This window comes from Prionailurus bengalensis, chromosome B2, assembly GCF_016509475.1.
Source record: "Prionailurus bengalensis isolate Pbe53 chromosome B2, Fcat_Pben_1.1_paternal_pri, whole genome shotgun sequence".
NCBI classification, from domain to species: Eukaryota; Metazoa; Chordata; class Mammalia; order Carnivora; family Felidae; genus Prionailurus; species Prionailurus bengalensis.
This window is the reverse complement of record NC_057349.1, coordinates 123,031,840-123,045,152: the sequence shown is the minus strand read 5'-3', so window position 1 is coordinate 123,045,152 and position 13,313 is coordinate 123,031,840. Positions and strand designations below refer to the sequence as shown.

The window sequence follows — 13,313 nt, the reverse complement described above, 5'->3', positions numbered from 1 at the left end:
TCGGCCGGCATAAATAATCATTATGCTTCGTGCTGTGCATTATTTTTATACCTATGCCAACGTTCTGAGGTGCCCAAGTGGTAATGCTTTAGCACCATCGGGAGGAAAGAAGTACCACCCTTTGATGCAAACCAAGACAGCCTAAGACGCTCTGCGGTGCAAACTCCTTTAGGGATAGCAGAGTTGGTCTGACATCACTCTGGAAGGGACTTAGCTCGTGGCCATTTTTCTACCATTGAAGTGTGTTTGGCACATTTCATTTCAAAGCAAAAGCGACACTTGCAAGTGTCCGGTTAGGAGTCCAAGAAGAAACTAGGCGCTTGCTGGCAAAGGGAGGAGACTCGGTGTGAGAACACAGCCCTCTTGCTTCCCGGTCTTTTATTCGGCCCGAGACTTTTTGTTTCTAGTCTGAGTCAGCGCCACAGAAAGAATAACGCAAACAAGCAAAAAAGTAGGGAGGGCAGAGAGATTCAGTGTACCCAATGAAGTAGAAACGCCCGCGAATCGCACCGTGTGGCCAGAAGACCTCCCGACCCAACAGCCCACTCCGCCCACCGTCTACCGTCACCGCAACCAAGGCGGCAGCGCCAGACCGGAGGGCGGAGCCGCCAGATCTTCGCGCGAGATTAGCCACGCGAATTCCCAGAAAGCCTCAGGCAAATCTTAATAGCAGCCAGGAAGCCGGTTTAGGGCGGAAGGGTGGGCGGGGTTAGGCCAGATACTTAGCGGCACTGGAGGCCACGCCCCAAATCGGAAGTGACGGAAACGAGCTAGCGCGTCGAAGATACCTCTATGGTTTTCCTCCCGTGCTTGAGTCGGGAAATGGCCGCTGTGTAGTTACAACGGAGATAAGTCCCGGGAACCGTGCTTTCGGCGTTTCAGGTAGGCCTCATGCTGCATTCAAATCACTCAAAGGGCAGTAAATACCGAGGACGAGTGAATTATTGTTGAATCTTTTGTGGGTGGTGACGGGTTGGCGGCTACAGGAGGACCCAGGAGACGTTTCGCCGTTATTTATGCGGTTCCCCGTCAGATCTTCTCAGGTTTTCGAGGCACTACAGGTCGAAAAGGTGGGGGGTGGGGTGAGTAGCGAGAACGGTGCGCGCGCGCGCGCGCGGTTGCGAACCTGGCTCGAAACCCAGAGACCGCGCGGCCTTTCCCTGCGCGTGCGCACATCTCCCTCTTCAACCCTTCCCCCATTTCCTCGGCCCGGACTCTTGCGCGCGCCCGACTGAAAGCTCTCCCGGCGCACGCGCGCTTCCTTCTTTCTCCGCCTACGGCTCCTGAGGCCGCTGGAGGTGCAGCTTGTGTTCGCTTCTTATTGGCTGGATCGCCACCTTTCTTTCCAGGCTTTGATAAAACAGCTATGACCTGCAGCAAAGTGCGTTGGGTAGGTTGACTCCTTTCTGCGTCGTCTTTAAACTCCTCTTTCCCGGTTTCACGCTACTCATCGGTTTACGCCTCGTTTTCTGAAATTCGGTTCTGTTCTGGGAACGTGTTCAGCTGTCCCCGTCACTGACCCCGGTATCTGCCTCCCGCCCTCGGTGTCGCGGGACAGTTTTCTCCGAGGTTAATCTTCCTGGATCGCCTTGGAAACCCACTCTATTTTTAAGCGAACCTGCACTCTTGACCCTTAAAGAGTTGGTGCCTGATTACTGTTTCGTAGCATGGGGAGCAGGCCTTAGCTGATGGATCCAAGAGTAGCCCTGTCACACCCGGTCCCAAAAGGCAGTTCTCCAGTAGTACAAGCGAAACCACGTCCTTTTTTCGGCAAGTGATTCAGGTCTTTTGTCGTGTCAGAAATGTTGCATCCATGGTAGGTAGACGGAGGGATAAATGGGTGGGAGTGGTGAGCTAAAGTTAGGGACTTTGCCCTCATTTTAAGTCCATAAGTTGGCTTTCTTTACTTTGAAGACCTAATTTATTAGAATCAAGCAGCAGTACTACTGGCAACTACTTTTCTACGTCAAACTTTTTTTTTTTTTTTTAGCGTTTTAGATTGGAAAACTTAGGACTAAAGTTGAAGGCAAATGTAACCCAAACTGACGTTAGAGATGTGTTCAGACACATCTTTTTGCAGCAGCGCCTTTTACTGTTTCTCTGGTATTAAAAAGTAAGCCAAAATTCCTTAATCTTCGTGTAAATTGTCATTCCAGTTGGACTTTAGTTGGAATGGGGCTACTATTTAGACAGTAAAGGATCTTTACATAGGAAAAGCTGCTACAAGTTTGTTTGCATTTTTATGTGATTCTAGCCAATTGAGGATAATTTGATGAGAAGGATTGTGTGTCTAAACTCATAGCTGAACAACCCAAAGTTGAAAGATGGCTTATAGCCATCTTGTTTTAAGGATCTCAGTTTTCACTGTAACGTTGTGGTAAACTTGGAATCGCCCTCCATTTAGGTAATTAAAATGGTGGCATGGGAGATTTTTAGCTAGAGCTAATTCTTGTAAGAACAATAGTACTTTAGGACTTGGAGACAGATCTGTAAAACACCCTTGATAGGCTCAGGTCTAGTTGAATTTAACTAGCTGTATTAGATTTAACTGTGTTCAAAAGACTTGTAGAAATAGAACAAGTCTCTTCAGTTCTATATAGAGCTTTGGATTGGGAGTTTCCGGAAACTACATTCATGTGTGTGTTTATTTATTTTGAGAGAGAGAGAGTGTGTGAGAGAGTGCTCTCAGTTGAGCGGGGGAGGGGCTGCGAGAGGATGAGAGAGAATCCCAAGCAGGTTCCGTGCTGTCAGCGCAGAGCCCTACTCAAGGGTCTCATGAACACTGAAATCATGACCTGAGCCAAAATCAAGAATTGGTTGCCCAACTGACCGAGCTACCCAGGCGCCCCTCAAAAGTGCATTCAAAACTATTAGTTGAACAGTAGCTGAATTCCACTGTGTAATTTGCAGTGGTTTATTGACAAAGAAGTAGGTGAGGGAATCTAGAAACCCAACATATCTCTGGGTAGTAAGTGTACATGGTTAGGTTATACTTCTAGGTTATGGATTTGTTCCTTTTCACACACAGAGCTGCTTACATAGTGGTCATTCGTGTGTTATTTCAGGGTCTTAAGCTTTGATTTTTTTTTTTTGACCCAGGACTGGAAAAAAAAAAAACTAGTCTACAGATGTTAAGGTAGTAATAATTGTAGCCTACATTTGTATAATATTTTGTGGAGTTTTCAAACTTGATCTAATATTTCCCCGCTTAGGTTAGAGACCAGGAAGGTAGAAAACTTACTTAAGGCTCCATGAACCAGGGAGTGACACAGCCTGATCTAGAATGCAGGTATTTTTCTCATTTCCATGCTCTCTTTTTTTTTTTTTTAAAGCAGGATGACAAAAGTGGACAAAGAACTAAAAACTTGTGACTAAATCATTTTTCAAAACCTTGCATTTATTTATTTATTTATTTAATGTTTATTTTTGAGAGAGAGAGAGAGTGCGAGCAAGGGAGGGGCAGAGAGAGAGGGAGATACAGAATCTAAAGCAGGTTCCAGGCTCTGAGCTGTCAGCATAGAGCCCAACGTGGGGCTCAAACCCACGAACTGTGAGATCATGACCTGAGCCAAAGTCGGACGTTTAACCCACTGAGCCACCCAGGCACCCCTCAGAAGCTTTTAATTATGGAAATTTTCAAGCACAAAAGCAGAGAAAATAGTGAACTCCGATGTTCTCGTTATTGAAGTTTAGCAATTAGCCATTTACCAATTCTAATATTATTTACTTATCTTTATTTGGAGTTTTTTAAAGCAAAATTCTCGTTATTTTGTTCCACATTTATAATGTTGATTAATGCTGTATCAAAAATATTATTCTTACAAGAATCATTTGAAGTAAAATTAGTGGATAACCTGTAGGTAAAGCTGTCACAAGCCAGGTTTAACAATAATGATAGCTAACATTTGAGTGCATAAGCTAACATTTGAGTGCATACCGTGTGCTAAAGGTTAGCCTGTTTACATTTATTCAGTTTGTGTAACATTAAACCTATGAGTTAGTACCATTATTAGCCTTATTTTATACCTGTGGAAGTTAAAGCTGAAGGCGAGTAAGGTAACTTGACAGTGTTGGGTATCTAGCTAATGGTCAAGTCAGATTTTTGAACCTACTCTATTGGAATAATAGTCTTAGGATATAATTTTTAGCGTTATTAAAGATGTGAGTAGCAATAATTTGTATCACAATTTGGAAGCCAAACTCCCTGAATCTGCTAAAATGAAGACTTGGTTCAAATATGCTTGATTGGGTTATGTAAAGAATCCATTTTGGGGGTGCTTCAGTGTTGTTGAACTCCATTGTCTGCTCTTTTCATTATTTGTGTTCTAGCTGATCATAATGTATTGCATAAAAGGTACACTTTGTTAAGGTATTTAAGAACTTTAAACATAAAGCTTGACTTACTCTCTTACATTCCTCACTGGTTGGTGAATCAGTTGGAAAAATGCATAAAGCAATTTATTCCCTATCTCTTTTTACATTTCTTTTTCTGATGTTAGTAAGTGATCTAAGGTTGTAATAAAGGGATGATTGATTTGGCATTTTGAATTCTATATATAGGTTATGGCCACATCAAGCACCTGTCAGTATATTGGAGAGAGCACAGGAGTTGGAATCAGGAAGTCTGGGTTAAATTTTGGATTAACCATTTTACACTCTGTGACCATAGGCATCCAAAAATGGCAAACTAATCTCTTGTTTTCTCTCCCAAACTTGCACATCACCCAGATGTTTGAGCCCAAAACTGAGAATTTAGGACCGCGGTTTTCTTTTTTCCCCGCTTCTTCTCTCTGATCCACACCAACAACCTGTGAACAAGTACTGGTTGACTGCACTTCCAAACTAGATTCTGGGCTTCTTTTTTCTAGCTTTATTGCTACTATCTTTTCCAGGTAACCAATTATATTGAATTTCAGCCTTGTAATTTATCTCCTTGATCTCTCCCTGTTGTTCATGCTGTTCACAGCAGCCATCTTAAAACGTGAATGCGATGCTGTGACTTCCCTGATTGCGGAGCCTTCCCAATATATTTAGATTTTACTCCGGCCTTCTTACTAGATGCAGTTTGATCTGGTCCTTTCCTGCCTTTTCTACTTTATCTCACATCCTCTCCTCTCACAGTGCCTCAACTTAGTGTTCTTTCTGTCCTGAATTTGCCAAGTTTGTGTCTTCTGCCTAGAATGCTGTTCTTTCTGTGGAACCTTGAAATGTCCCTTGAATTTAACAATGTTAGGGCCCAAGAACCCATTTTTGTACTTTTGTACTTTATACTTCCTAACACATCATGTTCTGGGTTTTTCCCCCTCTCCCTTTCTCCCTTGTGAACATAATTTCCAAGGAAATAGGAAACTTAATGTTTCACTTAAAGTACACTATTTCCAGTGCTGGAATAATAGTACCTGGCATGTAATAGGCACCTTGTAAATTCAGATGAATTCTAAAAGTTTAGAGTTCTCTTAATTTGAGAGAAGAGGTTATGAGATTATGAGCATTAAGTGAGATGATTTTATTTAAGGTCATCTAGCATAATTCTTAAGTTGGTACTTAAGATGTCTTTGCTATGATTTGTTGATTTCTGTTCTTCACTAGTTAGTTATTGGGGAGCAGGCACCTCTGCCATAGTCATGTTTCCCATAAAACTAGCACAGTGCTTTGTACATAGATTTTCATTAAAAAAAGAATTCGCTGAGCTGACTATAGTCTTTGTACTGACTATGTTAAATATTAATGTTAAATGTTAAATATATTTTTCATTAAATATTATATATTAAATAGTATTAAATATATTATGTGTCATGCTTCACATATGATTTTTGAATTCTTGGTCTGGGTACTTGAATATACTTATAGATTGTGAACAAGAATATGTATCTGTTAGTAAAACAGCCTTCAGCCCTTCCTCCCTTTATTATTTCTAGTGTATATTTTCTTGGAATTTCAAAAAAAAATCATGACTTGGAGTAAAGAGGGATTTGGCAGTTGACTTTTTCTTCATATATGCAGAAATTAAAATTAGCCTTTTAGAAATGTTTAGGGAAAGTGTTAACTAAAATGAGTCTTGTATCACTTCCAGTAATGAATCAGTAGTGTTGGACTTAGAAGGTCCAGAGTAAAGTTTCATAACAATACATCAATTTAGAAGATTAGAGTTTTTCTCTGCCCCCACCCCCCCTTGGGGGATTTGATATTTTTAAAGCTAAACATGCATGTACTTTAGAAATCCTTTTGTTTTTGTATCCAGTCTTGCATTTTTATTGTATTTTATATTAGTATGTTTTTCTTAATTACTAAGTTCCTATTCTTTGTAGATTGAACCTCAGATCTCTTAATTTTCCCAGCAGTAGGGCCATGGGTATTTAGGGGACAATATTCTTAACTTTTTTTAAAGTTTATTTATTTTGAGAGAGAGATGGAGAGGGAGTGGCGGAGAGAGGGAGAATCCCACGCAGGCTCTGCAGTGGCAGCACAGAGTCCAATGTGGGGCTCAAACCCACGAACCCCACCAACCTTGAGATCACGACCTGAGCTGAGATCAAGAGTCAGCTGCTTAACCAACTAAGCCACCCAGGCACCCTAGGGGACAACATTGTTGATTGACCAGTTTAATTTTATCATTTCTTTTCCTTTGTATTTCTACTTTCATTGCATTTTTTATTGGATCTTTTGTAAGATTCACAGATTTTCATATTTATGTATATTTTTTTCATTAAAAGTGGTTTATGAATTTGTTGATTTTAGGCATGTATCAATCTTGTATTCTTTAGTTTCTGCTCCCTTCATGTTTTTTTGAATGTCCTATGCACATGATTGGTAATCACTGAATGTTATTTATAAAGCTAACTTTTTCAGTATTGATAACTGCTTAATATTTTGTGCAAAATTTAAATTTATTTGTGTAGTAATAGTAAATTAGGAACAGTATTGGCTTTTATTAGATACTTGTTTCATTTACAAGTTGTTCTTTTATTGGAACGTTTGTATGTGTATTAAAATGCTTTTAGGTACAGAGCTAGGATTACTGTGATAGCTGTTCATATGAATTTTAGAAACCTGTTTCAAATGAAATTGTAGAAAGGAAGTGGCCAAAAGAGAATAAAGATTAAGATAAGTAGCAAAACATTAAACTCATACTTTAGGTAAGTTATATAGTTAAGAGCATTATGAATACTAATAACCAATAGGTGACATGTTTTGCTATTCCAAGAGTACCATATTTGGCATTATATTAGCCACTTTGAAATTTTTTTGATAGGATAGCAGCATAGCTTCTGTTTTCTAAAGCTCAAATTGCTATCATTAAAATTCAAGTATTTAAAAAGTAAAAGTGCTGTCAGTTTCATGGTGCACATCTGCATTCTGATTAAAACAAAAAAAAATTCTTAAGCTTTTATGGTCAAAAGTTTATTTCCTAAATCAGTCTCCCTTTCCCTAAAATCATTAGTGCCTTTATTGAGAGTTTATTTCACTGCCTAATATGATTCATTGTTGTGAAAAGTGGGTATTTTAATTTACCATAAATCAAACTCCTTGTGTGTTTTTTTTTTAAATCTTTGCTAGGAATTTGAATTCAGAGTTTAATTTCTCAGAACGTTTTCTCCAGGAAGAATTTTAACAACATCTCAAAGACTTCACTTGACTGCTTAATCCTGCATAAAACCCAAGGTAAATAGCATTCGTTTATCTAGTTTTCAGTTTTAGTTTGAGAAAATGTGACTACCTAATTCATAATTCTGTCTGAGTGATTAAAAGTGATGTAGTCTGAAGCTTTTGTGGTGTTTGTTTTGGTGGCTTGAATGAAGTAAGCCAGATTTTATGTTAAGTTTTATGAGAAAACTTTTTTTTTATGAGAAAGATTCCCTATCTTCTGCCTCTGTGTTGTGTGCCTGCTTCCACTTTTATACATCAATTTAAAGACTCAGAACACAAAGCGGCTTAAAAATAACAAAATAACTCCTTCCCTTATGCATGTAAGAGAAATTCTATAACTTTTTAACACTTTTGCACTGATGTTAATTAAAGTTGATTGTATTACTTGTGTCAACTCATTTAGTACTCAGTACAGCTCTGAGGAAGGTAGTATCTTTACATATGCCTTATTTATGAGAAGATAGAGGTGACATTTGTGTATTTGAGGATAGTTATGTTTTATTTTGAGATAAATATATATATCTGAAACCCTGAATTTGTTATTTTTTTAAATGTTTATTTATTTTTGAGAGAGCGCATGAGAGTGGGGTTGGGGGCAGAAAGGGGGGACAGAGGAGGATCCGAAGTGGGCTTTGTACTGACAGCAGCAAGCCCATTGTGGAACTTGAACTCACAAACCGTGAGATCGTGACCTGAGCTGAAGTTGGACACGTAACCGACTAAGCCTCCCAAGTGCCCTGTCATTTGTTTTTTGATGAAGTATATGCAGATATGATGGTTGCTTTTTCTGTAATTCAACTCAGCGTTAGCACTTATAAATATTATTTCATAATACTGAGCAGAGCCTAGGTAGGTAAGGTTAAATGCCTTCAAAAATATTGGGTTGTAAGAGAATTGGAGGCTGTTGCAAGTTTAGTGAGTCAATTTTTATGGAAACAATGATTTCGGTAATAAGTTAGTTGAAATTTGGAAATAGTTATAGCATAAACAAACTTGGGGGGGCACATATAAACTTGGGAGGTACCTATATAGGTTTAATTTTGTGAGTAGATTTCCTAAATCGTTTCGTCTTACTATGATTTCTGTACCCAATGAGGTCTGATTATTCCATTAGATATTAATGCAATATTAGAAAAAGTTAGAATACTCGTGCCCAACTTCTCTCTTTCTTGTAGTTCCACTGTCTTTTTTTGCAGCAATCTTTACAGTCCATTGACTTACCAGAAAGCTACAGGGTGAACTAGCATTGTCACATAAGTCCATTTTTCTAATGTAGTCATGCAGCATTATATGCATGGAGTGGTTAATTTAGTCCCATTTTAAGGCCATAAAGCACTTAGGATGACAGTCGCTAGGTTTATTATTTTTAGTATTATGCCACTTGTGTTTTGTTTCAGGTTCCTTATCTGTAATACTGTGATATTTATCTTTTTTACAGGAGAGGTAGGCATTTGTATTGGTCATGGAATAACCTCTAACATGCTGCTGCAGTCTGATACTACTTTCTGGCTTCTGCAGCTGCTTCCTTTTTGAATTAAGGCATGTAGGTGCTGTTGTATCTACAATATAGTACCTGTTATGCAGGTGAAGATATAGTTTTAGTCAGGGATAATTGTCTCAGTATTCATTTGAAAATGTTGAGTAAGATCCTGGGGCGCCTGGGTGGCTCAGTCGGTTGAGCGTCAGACTTCACCTCAGGTCATGGTCTCGCAGTTCGTGAATTCAAGCCCCGTGTCAGGCTCTGTGCTAACAAACAGCTCAGAGCCTGGAGCCTGCTTCGGATTCTGTCTCTCTCTCTTTCTCTTCCTCCCCCCCTCCCCCTCTTCCCCTCTCTCTCCCCCCCCCTCCCCTGCTCATGCTCTGCCTCTCTCTGTCTCTCAAAAATTAATAAATGTTTAAAAAAAAGTTAAAAAAAAAAGAAACGATGAGTAAGATCCTTAGAGAAACTTGTGCCTTGTAAAATTCAATTTGTCTTAATGTGAAACTTCTTTAATTGAATGGTAGTTTTTTTTTGTTGTTGTTTTTGGGTTTTTTTTTACTTTTTTGCTCTCTTATTGACTAGGAGAAAAGAAATGGGTCGCTCCAATTCTAGATCACATTCTTCGAGATCAAAGTCTAGATCACAGTCTAGTTCTCGATCAAGATCAAGATCACATTCTAGAAAGAAGAGATACAGGTGAATTCCTGTGTTTTTAATTCTTTTAATAATGATAGTGGTATTGGTTGATGTTCATGGAGTGCTTGCTATACTTAGACACAATGCTAAAGTCATTAATATATTCTCAAATAACCCTGTGAAATGAATCCATCTACCTTCATTGTAGAGTTGGGGAAATTGAGAATTGTTTAGGTTGCAAGCTAGTAAATGGCAGAGCTTAGGTTTGATTTCAGTTAGTCTGACTTCAGATCTCAGATTCTTATTATACTGTACATGTATGGTAGATTTCTTTGAATTTACATTAAGAGATGAATAATGGGAGAACTATTTGACAGTAAATCATCTTTGCATATTATTTCATAGTTTCTCATTATTTCTGATTCTGATGTCTCAATATTATGTGTGCATTTGGCCAGTAGTATGTCATTGATGAGTATTTTTCCAATGCATTAAATATTCTTTTACTGTTTTACTATAAGTATCTGAATAACTTTTCTGTAATTTGTTTAGTATGTCCTGCTGTTAGGTATATCCATTTTTTCCCTTTTTTGTGTGCCTTCATTCCTAAGGCCTTTACTTTATTCTTTCAGTATTTACCTTAGTAATGAAAGTTTGTTCATTGAAAACAGTAAACTTTACTTTTGTATAAATGAGAGGGTTTTTGTTTTTTTCCATATACATTTTTGGTTTGGACTATTTACATGTTATTTTCAACCAGAAGTATTTAGAACGGTAGAATAGAATAGTTTGTTTTTCTTACATTGATATTTATTTCATTTTTAGTTCTAGGTCTCGTTCCAGGACATACTCAAGATCTCGTAGTAGAGATCGTATTTATTCTAGAGATTATCGTCGAGATTACAGAAATAATAGAGGAATGAGACGGCCTTATGGGTACAGAGGAAGGGGCAGAGGGTATTATCAAGGAGGAGGAGGTAGATACCATCGAGGTGGTTATAGACCTGTCTGGAATAGAAGACACTCTAGGAGTCCTAGACGAGGTCGTTCACGTTCCAGGAGTCCAAAAAGAAGATCCGTTTCTTCTCAAAGATCCCGAAGCAGATCTCGCCGGTCATATAGATCTTCTAGGTCTCCAAGATCATCCTCTTCTCGTTCTTCATCCCCATATAGCAAATCTCCTGTCTCTAAAAGACGAGGGTCTCAGGAAAAACAAACCAAAAAAGCTGAAGGGGAGCCCCAAGAAGAGAGTCCTTTGAAAAGTAAATCACAGGAGGAACCGAAAGATACATTTGAACATGATCCATCTGAATCTATTGATGAGTTTAACAAATCATCAGCCACATCTGGTGATATTTGGCCTGGCCTTTCAGCCTATGATAACAGTCCCAGATCTCCTCATAGTCCTTCACCGATCGCTACACCACCTAGTCAGAGTTCGTCTTGCTCTGATGCCCCCATGCTCAGTACAGTTCACTCTGCAAAAAACACCCCCTCTCAGCATTCACATTCCATTCAGCATAGTCCTGAAAGATCTGGGTCTGGTTCTGTTGGAAATGGATCTAGTCGGTACAGTCCTTCTCAGAATAGTCCAATTCATCATATCCCTTCACGAAGAAGCCCTGCAAAGACAATCACACCACAGAATGCTCCAAGAGATGAGGCTAGGGGACGTTCTTCATTTTATCCTGATGGTGGAGATCAGGAAACTGCAAAGACAGGAAAATTCTTGAAAAGGTAAACGCTAAAGTCTTTAGATTATAATATTAATAGTTGTGTTCTTTGTATTCTGTTTGGGTATATAAGACTTACAATTGCATTGTTTTTACTCCTGACTTTTTTATAATTCCAAGTGGTTTTTACTACATTTGGTTAACTTTGGAAATTAAGTGTTTTAGTAGAAGCTAATTTATATTTCTTTTCAATTTTAATCCATTTTCAGTCAGTCTAGAATTAATGTAAACAAAAAAATGTAGTAACATAAAGCATAACTAATAGTTATGTTGTAACAACTTAATTTTGTGTTAGAGCATTGAAAGCTTATTTTGTTTTCTTCGCTATTATAACGTGGCCTATGTGAATAATAGTTACAGTACGTGCTCTTACTTTTGTGGTATTCTACATGCAACTGCCAATTCTTAATAAATCTGACTATAGAAAAGCTAATTATTTCTTGCTCTAGTAACCTTTGAAATATACTTTGTTTAAATTCTGATTTCAAGCATTGCCGAAGAGTTGCTAAAAAACTCAGTGAAAATTGGTTGCTAAATGTAGTTTGAGAAAATAGAACAGGCATGCTATTTATGGCATATTGCTGTATAACCTAGAATAAAATTTTTTATTGAACTAATACAGTTTCTACTTAGTATTGCCAGAAATCATTTTCTGCAGCAGAGTAGATGTAAAATATTTTGTGATTCACTTAGAGTATTAAATAATATTACTAAGTTTACTTTTGTGAATTCATTTATTTTAGTAGGGAAGTGTAATAGTCTGAAATTTTGAGTATAATTATATGTAGAGTTCTGATAGATAGGTACATCGTTTATTAGTGGTTCTTAGCCTCAAAAATTAAAGTGTTGCATGTTATAGAATTTCTGGAATTGGATTTGTTGGTGCAGAATTGTGGCTATGACTAGAACAGGTTTTTGAGAGTGCTGTATGGCTGCTTTTAATGTTTTTTTAAAAGTAGAATTATGAAAAACAGTTCTCGGTGGTTTTTTTTCTCTTATTACTGGTCCTGCGATGTTGGGCAACATGTAGAAGTATACAAGTGATCCACAGTGAATGCAATCCAGAGTTACCATCCTCTTCTCTGCTTATTCACAGGTTCACAGATGAAGAGTCTAGAGTATTCCTGCTTGATAGGGGTAATACCAGGGATAAAGAGGCTCCAAAGGAGAAAGGATCAGAGAAAGGGAGGGCAGAGGGAGAATGGGAAGATCAGGAAGCTCTAGATTACTTTAGCGATAAAGAGTCTGGAAAACAAAAGTTTAATGATTCCGAAGGGGATGACACAGAGGAGACAGAGGACTATAGACAGTTCAGGAAGTCAGTCCTTGCAGATCAGGGTAAAAATTTTGCTACTACATCTCACCGGAATACTGAGGAGGAAGGACCCAAGTACAAGTCCAAAGTTTCACTGAAAGGCAATAGAGAAAGTGATGGATTTAGAGAAGAAAAAAACTATAAACTTAAAGAGACTGGCTACGTAGTGGAAAGGCCTAGCACTGCAAAAGATAAGCACAAGGAAGACGACAAAAATTCTGAAAGAATAACAGTAAAGAAAGAAACTCAGTCACCTGAGCAGGTAAAGTCTGAAAAGCTCAAAGACCTCTTTGATTACAGTCCCCCTCTACACAAGAATCTGGATGCACGAGAAAAGTCTACCTTCAGAGAGGAGAGCCCACTTAGGATCAAAATGATAGCCAGTGATTCTCATCGACCTGAAGTCAAACTCAAAATGGCACCCGTTCCACTTGATGATTCTAACAGGTAATTCCACATTGATACCCAGGAAGTAACCTGTGGTTGCTTAGTTAATATTCTA

The 13,313-nt window shown here is 38.5% G+C and overlaps 1 protein-coding gene across 5 annotated transcripts in view; it reads left to right on the top strand.

Moving 5' to 3' along the window:
- Window positions 1–745: 745 nt before the first annotated feature.
- The window catches only part of BCLAF1 (BCL2 associated transcription factor 1), a 30,372-nt gene continuing 17,804 nt past the window's right edge, over window positions 746–13,313 (top strand). For 2 of the 5 annotated variants that reach the window (XM_043593082.1, XM_043593080.1), the window contains exons 1-5: window positions 751–882; window positions 7,558–7,662; window positions 9,710–9,823; window positions 10,595–11,500; window positions 12,593–13,258. In XM_043593082.1, coding sequence (XP_043449017.1) covers window positions 9,720–9,823; window positions 10,595–11,500; window positions 12,593–13,258 — 1,676 coding nt within the window. In that variant the 5' untranslated portion in view covers window positions 751–882; window positions 7,558–7,662; window positions 9,710–9,719. Of the gene's footprint in view, window positions 883–7,557; window positions 7,663–9,709; window positions 9,824–10,588; window positions 11,501–12,592; window positions 13,259–13,313 lie in introns of all 5 variants that reach the window. The other 3 variants (XM_043593081.1, XM_043593083.1, XM_043593079.1) reach the window with 2 other exon arrangements.